The sequence below is a fragment of the Myotis davidii genome, unplaced genomic scaffold (genome assembly GCF_000327345.1).
Source record: "Myotis davidii unplaced genomic scaffold, ASM32734v1 scaffold370, whole genome shotgun sequence".
In the NCBI taxonomy this organism is placed as follows: Eukaryota; Metazoa; Chordata; class Mammalia; order Chiroptera; family Vespertilionidae; genus Myotis; species Myotis davidii.
The window spans coordinates 4,331,995-4,341,740 of record NW_006288615.1 but is presented as its reverse complement, the minus strand read 5'-3'; the positions used below and the strand labels follow the sequence as shown (position 1 = coordinate 4,341,740).

Here is a 9,746-nt window from a genome sequence, read left to right as displayed (position 1 = left end):
GCTCACTGATGTGACCCAAGGTCAGCCCACGGAACCACAGCCACGCGCCCTGCACGTGGGAGAGAGCCTCCTCCGGCACCCCAACCCGCGCCGGCTCATCCAATAGCAACGACGGGCATGTCTGCAACCCGAGGGCCGCGCGGCCACTGGCTGGAGCAGGTGAGAAGCTTTGGCAAGAAAAAACCGAGGCCCAGCCTTAGAGTAAAAGAAAAGGACTTAGAATCAAGAATCATTTCTGAGGTGATCCAACTGGGCTGCAAGCAAGAACATCAAGCACTGCCTATTAAGCTGATTATTAAAAGGTTAGCGTGTACATTTTCATCTAAGTCAGTTAAGAAGCGCATTATTCAACAGCTTACTAAGGTTACAAAGGAGTGCAGGAGAAACAACACAGAAAAGAAAATGCTTTTCCATTCAGCAAAAATAACCCACAGGACAAAATACTACATGTTGAGATGTCATTTTCTAAAGAAGGGGCATCGGTCCCCAAAGAATCCTGAGTGCCAAAGTGATGCTTTCTGACAGGAGGGCGGCGGCTGGGCGCCCCCAGACTCACGCTCTCGCTGTAGGACACATCCGTGCTCCGGGACATGCTGGAGTACAGGGTCCGCGTGCTGTCCAGCGTGCCATTCCTTCTGCTCCTCATGCTGAGCCTGGCACCCTCGAAAGACATCTGTTCTCCTGTGGAGAATGGGGGTGGGAGGTGCTGAGTTCGGGTCACGGGCAGGAAAGCTTTACCACAGCCCACCCCTCTGCCCTCTCCTCTCTATCCTTTGCTGAGTGCCCAGGCTCAGCCCCCAGTCCCAAGGGGCAATTGCAGCTCTGCCTCTGCTCCTCTCCCTCATCTTCATCCCTGGACCCAGCTTGGGTCTCTGTCCTTTGTCTTTCCGTGGGTCTCGGGTCCCTCCCACCCAGGGCTGGGACCTCTTGGGGCTCCCTCTCCTCAGTGTCATGCACATCACAGACCACCACACACTGTGGCTTCAAAATAGCTACTTCCAGGTTCATGGATTTGGAGTAAAGAGAACTTACAGAAGCAGCTGTAACTAGCAGCTTGTAGCAGCCAGAGGATGGGGCTGTCGGGTCGGGGGAGGAATCCTGGCCCTGACACCCGCAAATGAAGGGGGAGAAGGACCTTGCAGACGGGGGTGGTGGGGCCTGAGGGCCAGCATGCGCCTTCTGGTCCCCCTGAGACTCAAAGTGGCCTGTGGCAATACCCTCCCAGGCTGTGGTGCAGGCTGTACCTGGGCATCACAGAAGCCTCAGCTCCCGTAAAGACACCCCAGGGCTGCCCTCTACTCCTCATGCTCAGACCTGCCCCTCCCACTTGGACCCTTTGCCCCTGTCTCCCAAAGCCCATATCCCAGACCACAAACCAAACCCACCACGTCCCTGTGCTGTCCACAAACACAGTAAACAGGACGTTTCTAGAATGTAGGCATCAGCCATCCTGCACACCCCGTTACCCCAGTCTCTCCTGGCACCCAGCTCCCCAGAGGCCCAGTACCCCTGTGTCACCTCCACCTCCTTCACCCATCCTGCCTCTCCCATGGGCCTGCTCCTCACATGAGCCCCACCTTTCTCATTCTCAGTACCCACTCCCCTCTTCCCAGACCCTCTCCTGGTTATCTCCTGCTCATCTTCTCAGGAATCACTTCTTCAGGGAGGTCCCCTGTGATGCCCAGGCTGGCTCAGGGGCCCAGTGACCTTCTCTCTACCTGCTGTGACCACCCTGATTTGTTTCATGAGCCCTGTGGCCCGTCAGCTTGCTGACGTCAGGGACCAGATGGATCTTGTTTTGCACTACCTTCCCGAGGCTGGCACAGTGCACCTGGTAGTTCTGCACAAATATTTAGTGGGTGAATAATTTAAAGGAATAAATACCCTCACACACCCTCCAAATCCTCCTTTGGTTTGTACACTAATTCCACATCCTCAATATGGAAAGGACTAAGAACCACGCTCAGCCACGTGGTTCCTGAGCTCTTGGCCACATGGGCCTGACTCCTGTGTCCAGATCGCCTGCCGTCCCAGGCCAGCCTCCGACTCTCCCACCCACAGGGACTGGAAGTTTCTTTAAACCTCCCTGGGAAAGGGCGGTCCTGGCAGTTTAAAACAATGATGCTCCTTTTACTTCTCTCCCCAGGCATTTTGAAGAGAGGCCTAGGGTATTAATTGGTGCTTCACATACATTATTGTAAAACCGCAGATCCATCCTGCAGAGTCTTCACTATGATCCCCATACAGCAAACTGCTTCTAAGTAGGGCACCACCCGGCAGGAAATGATTTTATTTGCCTGAAAGGAAGACGCTGCTGTGGGAAAAGGGCAGTTCTGCTTTCTGATCACATTCCAATCAAGTGAGACACGGCAAAGAGTGTAGATGAGCAGCAAGTTGCTGGCCCTGACATTGCCGACAGCGGGCATGAGCTTCTAATTGGTTTTCGGAGGCCAAACGGTTCACCTTGACTAATTATAAGCGTAGGCATCCTTTACAACGTCTTGCTCAAAAGATGGTCACCGCTGTTATTTATAGTGGGGACAATTGGAAATAACCTAAATTTCCATCAATAGGAGAACATTCCACCCAAAAGAAGAAGGGGGACAGTGCCATGAGCGGGATGCACTGTAATGAAATGGAAAGATAATGATTCATTATGAATAGGTGGAGACACAGGAGGCAAGAAATCCTAGCGGTTAAGAGCTCTGGCTTTAGAGAGTGAGTTTGGGTTCAGCCACTAACCCTGTGACCTTGAGTGAGACCATCACCTTCTTGCTTCATCATATATATATGTGTATATATATATATATATATATATATATACACACACACACACATATATATACATATATATACATACATATATATATATATATATAATTGACTTCAGAGAGGAAGGGAGAGAGAGATAGAAACATCAATAATGAGAGAATCATTGATGGGCTGTCTCCTGCATGCTCCACACGGGATCGAGCTCACAACCCAGGCATGTGCCAAACTAAAGACTGACAGCTTCACCAGTTTCCCGCCCAGAGAAACCCATGTTCTCCCAACACACTGAGCCACCAGAGGCCTCATTAAAACTCAGATTGCTGGTCCCACCTGAGGTAGCCGGAAGCTGTGGGTGGACCAAGGACTTTGCGTCTCTAACACGTTCCAGGGGCTGCTGGTACTGCTGGTCAGAGGACTCCAATGAGAGAACCACGGGGCTAAACCAGAAGCTGCAAACAACACCAATGCCTTCCTCATCTCAAGCTTCAATAAAATGCCTTCAGAACTTGTAACTGAATCTTTGTAAAACACAAGCATGTAATTGACAGGTGCTTAAGAGGCAGTTTTGGCTTAGTATTCTTCTCTGATCACAACTTGAATCTGTGAACAAGACAATTCATCCTGCCAGCACACGAAACACATCATCATCAGGCCAGGAACAACGTCCTACTGCCAGGAATAAATAACAGCTATGTCTTATGTAAGGCCTACTATGTGCCAGGCACTGTGTGACACTCTTTTGTATCAACTCTCAATCCTCCCATGAGTTCTATGAATTATTATTTTCCTACTGAACCAAATGAGAAAACCAGGGCACAGAGAGGTCAAGTAACTTCCCCCAAGTCACACAGCTGATAAGTAGAGGAGAATAGCATTCAAACCCAAACTGGCTGGCCTGAGAGCACAATCCTTAAACTACTTTGTGCTCTCTAATACAAATACCTCTTTGTGAAGGAATACATTGTCATTTTTACTATATTAATACACTATCAAAATGTAAATAAAGTGTTAGAAAACTCATTCCGTTGGTTGGGGAAGAAAGTGACCCAATGTTATTTTTATTATTGATTTTCATGGATAATTTTAAATAATCCAGAAGTCACCCTTTCACAACATAATACTCTTGTATCCTCTGAGCTCAATGCAAAAACAAAAACAAAAAATCAGTCTGCTATGTTACTGTCCTAATACAAGAATGGCATTTGGCATGTTTTTAAAACTGCATTTCAGCTTTAAATCTGGTCGCCATGGTCACACCAGACCTGAGATGCCATTTTCCAACAGGATGTACAGTCCTACGTCTCTTTATGGTAAAAAAGGAAAAGAAAGAGAAAGAATAAATAACAACGCCTGTGATACTGAACAAGAGAGGAACTGAATCGTTCATGCTCTGATGAGAATGTTCCAAAGGCCCGTCCAAACCCCAGGCACCTCCACTCTTCTCTCCCTTCAATTATTCATTACAAGGGTGAGTGTGACACTTGCAGAGCTTCAGATATAACTGACACCATCCAGAGATACCACCCCGACCCCCACTGCCAGGCATGCTGCCACGGTGCACGTGGGAGTGGCAGCGACCTGGGAGGGTTAGTGTACACCTGGCCTCCACATGTCACCCACTGCCACAGAACTGAGATTCCTGGTGTCACAGGCATTCTCCTGCTTTCCTAGTTATCTTTCTTTTTGTCGGCCACATTTTTGGAGTTTGAATAGATGGGTAAAAGCTGAGAAAATGGTGAAAGCCAATGGAGGCTCCTGAAGTCACTGATCCCAGTGTCTCCTGCCCCAAAGTGTCTCCTCTGAGACAAGAGGTGGAACCCAGCAACAGATGATGCTTGAAGGTGCTATTTTCTGAGAATCCCCTACAATAAGGGGAAAGGCAGGGGGTCCCTATGGTACCTGGAACCCTATAATCTTCACAGATGCCATGAATAACATCAATTCTTAGACAAGACAAAAAATAATAATCATGGATAATAACTGCTTCAGATTTTAAAGATTTATAAATTCAAAGTCACAGCTTTAAAATAAAATTATCTACACTCTCAGGATACTCAAACTTCTCTGGTAATAAGTGTATTTGGATTAGCACATAGATAACAGATTTAAGAAATAACCATCCCCTTACGTTCAGCTTAAGAATCCTCACACTGAGAGTCAGTGTTGGCCATAATGGACTCAAAATTAAATAGAAATAAAACCTTTAATTATTCATCCACCTCTTCAGTGTTTCTTGCTCCTAAATAATACAAGTGATGAGCATGCTTCTGAAGCTGAAAAACTGGAAGGAACCACAGTACGTAAAAATAAGTAAAATATACTTTTCCACTTGAATTATCAAAGAATACTATTTGAATGCATTCTTTCTTGACCCTAACTTAGGTTTCAACACAGTCTCAGTTTAAGGGAGACCTGCTTCATTATGTTCCCAGTAGTTTCAGGACCTAGAACTGGGTTAGGGAATTTTCTAATAAAGCCCCTTTGAGGAAATTTGTGACTCTGTCAATCGGGGGGGGGGGGGTGTAATTGTATTTTAAATCACTCAAAAATATAACAGAGATTTCTCCATTTCTATCTAAATCCAAATGAGTGCTAAAGACATCTGTGAACTAGCATTTACTTCTCCCCACAGCTCTTTGAGAAATTTCCAATTTTGTCTTCCTTTAGCTCCAGATCTTCATAGGAAAACTAAGCGATGCCCTTCTCAGAGACACTAAACTGGCACCAGTTCTACAAGTCACAGCAAGCACAACAGTTACGGAGAGATGAAAAGCAGAGGAGAACATACCAGTGGAGGATCTCAGGTAGGGTTTGCTTTCACTCCAAAGGTCCCGCCTCCTGCAGGAGGCACCGGCTTTTATAGCCCAAGCTCCCTGGCCCCGCCTTCCTCTGGGAGGTTCTTTTAAGAGGAGGAGCAGAGAAAACTTCAGCCACTGAAAGAAGACTCTTGGAGCCAGGCTTACAGAAGCAATGTAGCAAGTGAACATGAGCAAGGCATGCATAATTATAAAACATGGCATTTCAAATGCTTGTAAAGTAAAAACACAAAATTCCCACCCTGGCGTGCCCACAGCATCAGTATTAAAACATATTAAAATTTAATTTCTACAAATTAGTGGCATGTTTTTAAACCACAAATAAAATGGGAAGTGTTCATTATGCAAAGTAATGGCAAGAATAAGTAGTAGATTAGAAGCTTTTAATGAGGGAGAAATCTTAAATAGAGGGAATTTAACAAGCATTGGGGGTTTGTTTGTTTGTTTGTTTGTTTGTTTGTTTGATTTTGCAGATTTTGTTCACTTTCTCCACACCACCAAATATTCAGCATTAGGCTAGCTAGGCAGGGGTGGTGGGGGCGGCATGAAGGCTCGGTGAAGCTAGCTTTATTAATTTGGAGTAATTTCCATGCCTCCAAGAAACTACACTTTGTCTTTGTGAAAACTCCACAAGAGAAACGAAGTAATGATGGCCAGTGGGCGACTTGTAGTCATTTTATTTAACTGATGCACCACCATCATCATTGAAGCAGTTTTATTATAGTCAATGCTCCTTGGATGTTGGTGATAACTTCTATTATGTCTTAATATATGAAATCTATGCTATAGACAAGTAGAAATAAGATAGCATATCTGAAAATTGCTTATACAGTGCAAACAAATGCAAAGGGCTTGGAGATTAAACATAATGAGTGTCAAGGGGAAATTTTGTAAAGGCAGAGGGATTTAGGCAAAATCTAAATGGATAGATAAGATGCAATTAATTATAGTGGTATATTTAATTTGGGGAGAAAAGCCCTTTGTCAAAAAGAAACAAAGAATGTAAAAACAGGGTCACATTATAATGGTGAGTGTGACACTTGCGGAGCTTCAGATATAAATGACACCAAGGGCCAACAGGTAATGAAAACAAACAGATTATAAGGCAATAGGGAAGGGTGGAAACTGTGGAAAATTGGAAATAACAGGTGTTTGACCTGAATAAAAACCCATGTCAGAAGAGATCTAGCCAGAAACTAAAAAAGCTAAAGAGAATCAGATTAAAAAACAAAAGAGAGAAAAAGTGAAACCTCAAAATTGCCCTTAATGTGGATCCCAGGACTGAAACCTCCCCTACCCCCACGACTTCCAACCTTGCCAATGGATCGGTGCTCTCTTTCCTAAGCCTGCAGTCTACACAACATCCTTACAGATATTTTCAGAAAAATGGAATTGTAAACGGGAACCTAAAATCTAGTTTGAAACCACCCCTTCCCCCACCCCCACCCCCCAAAAAAGGAAGAGCTGGAAAGGGCTAGAAAGCTAGAAAACTATAGAGACTGAAGAACAGAATGCATACTGAAGGGATGCCCTTGTGGAAGGTGACGGAGCAGTGACCTTCCGAGGGCAGAAGGAAGCAGGTGGCAGAAGGAGCATGGAGGGGGAAGTGAGAGAACCAGGAGGAGAATGATGCCTTCATTGGATGGAGTACTGTAGAGACATTAAATTAATCTTGATTTAAAGCTGTATTCCCAGGGAAAGATTAGAATAGGTTGCAAAACAAGGCATACAATTTCACCTTTGGTCTAAAATATGCCTAGAGAAAGCGATCCAGAGGACAAGGAGGCTGGCTTGGGGATGGAAGCAGAGGGTCAGTGTCGGGACGCCTCTGAGCTGGGACTGGAGGGGTGTCATGGCACTGCAGAATAGAATGGAAGGGCCCTGAGCACCAGACTGGGGGCCTCAGACTTTATTAGACGGGAGGGTTACACACACACTGAAAGGGACGTGTAGCAGGAAGTGGAGAGTTTGGTGGTGTGGAGGGCAGTCTTCAGGCGGGTGCAGCCCTGTGAAGTCTTGGGGAAACCAGTGCTTCTGAGCAACTCCTGTACACTTCCTGTGACCAGGGCTCAGCCTTGCTGCCTCCCCCATAAGACTGGATCCAGCCCATTAGGGGCTGAATTGTGCCAACGCCCACCCCCCCACACACACACACAATTAATATGGTTTAATCCTGACCCTCATGACCTCAGAATGTGACTGCATTTAGAGACAGGTCTTTGTAGAGGTCACCCAGTTAAAATGAGATCACTGAGGTAGGCCCTGGTCTGATATGACTGGTGACCTTATAAGAGGAGATTAGGCTCTAACCGGTTTGGCTCAGTGGATAGAGCGTCGGCCTGGGGACTAAAGGGTCCCAGGTTCAATTCCAGTCAAGGGCATGTACCTTGGTTTCGGGCACATTCCCAGTGGGGGTGTGCAGGAGGCAGCTGATCGATGTTTCTCTCTCATCTGATGTTTTCAACTCTCTATCCCTCTACCTTCCTCTCTGTAAAAAAATCAATAAAATATATTTTTTTAAATAAAAAAAAAGAAGAGGAGATTAGAACACAGACACACACAGAGGAATGACACCGTGAGGACACAGGGAGAAGATGGCCATGTGCACACTAAGGAGAGAGGCCTCACAAGAAAGCAACCCTGCCAACTTGACCTCGGACTTCTAGTCCCAGACTGTGAGAAAATACATTTCTGTTGATAAAGCCTCCAGTCTGTGGTATTTGTTATGGCATCCCTGATACAGCCTCTGAGACCAGGTGTAGTTGTCAACCCCTCCCTTGTGACAGATAGTACCACCACGGATACCCACGGGAAGAGCAGAGAACTCCCGTGGAAGCCTTTGGCACCCCCCAACCTCCCAGGCCTGCATCTTCAGCACCGCACAGCTGCGAGGGTCCATCTGAAGAGCAGCAAGATGGGCTTTTACTGTAACTGTCAGAAATATCAGGAGCCAAGGGACCCCATCTGGTCTCAGAGTTAAGTTAATTAAGCTAGTGTAGACGTTTCTCCTTCGTTTTATGACTATCAAACCATCATGTTCTTTGGTTTATCCCAATGTTCATCTCAGTACCAAACTTGTATCAAATTATCATCTGGCCTAAACAAGTTCTATTCAAGTGTCTTGAATACATCCTTAAGTCCCATGTGCACAGTCTTTGCTATCAGTAAATGCCCTCAGGCAATGGGAGGGCTAGAGATATAGGTAGAGATGTATAGGTGAAGATGTAGATGGATAGGTATAGGTGTATAACCTACAGATTTTCCATTTCAGTCAAGATTTAATAAAATCTCCAAATTCCTCTACTGAGGCAAATATGAACTTTTTTTAAAAAAGGGATTTTTTTTTAACTGCTATGTTGTTGCATTACCTTTAAGTGCCAGAGGGTGGTGTCTCTGAGCAAAATCGGTGGCTGCAGTAGAGATTTTTCATGCACCTTACATCCCCTACCCAAGTAGATTTCATAAGTGAATCATGATATTGGCCCAGAGCACGTCTCCAGAGCCTTCTCTGCCCCACTAAGAGAAGCAGAACCTGTTAGCGTGCTCCCTGCTGAATTTTTAGACCCTATTCTCAGCTTTGCTTTCCTGTTTTCTGTGCTGTGAGGAAACACATCACAATTGAATGAACGGGAGATGGATGGTAGTGATGGTTGCACAATAATGTAAATGCATGTAATGCTACTGACCCATACACTAACAATGGATAAGATCACAAATGTTAACTTATGTATATTTTGCCACAATAAAAATAATTTATTAATATGAATGAAACCGCTGTGGGTTTGAGCACCAGCTCTGAGCCTTTGCTAACTGAGAGCTCAGGCAAACCACCCAACCCCAGCTCCTCCTCAGTCAGATGGGATCCTCAGTCAGAGGCCTGTGTCTCAGGCTGTGTCAAAATTGGGGGAGGGGATCCTGAAAGGACCAGCCACGGCAGATATTATGTCCTTCCTCCTTCTGACTTCTTTTGTTCCTCTATTTCAGGGTCCATGTGTTTGGGGTTCCCATGGCAGATGACAGCAGGAGAGGAGGCCTTTCCTTCTGTTTCCCAAGCCCCACTGAAATGGTGAGGAGCCCACCCCCATCAATACTGAACCCCACATGTTTCCACCTGCACCTACATTTCAGGGACATGGGTTCGAAATGTTGAACCAGGAT

The 9,746-nt window shown here is 45.8% G+C and overlaps 1 protein-coding gene across 1 annotated transcript in view; it reads right to left on the bottom strand.

The window, feature by feature from the left end:
- TRPM8 (transient receptor potential cation channel subfamily M member 8) overlaps nt 1-676 on the bottom strand; it is a 58,417-nt gene extending 57,741 nt beyond the window's left edge. The window contains 1 exon segment of the mRNA XM_015561884.1: nt 557-676. Within this exon segment, the coding sequence (XP_015417370.1) occupies nt 557-673 (117 nt within the window). The 5' untranslated portion in view covers nt 674-676.
- Nucleotides 677-9,746: the final 9,070 nt, after the last annotated feature.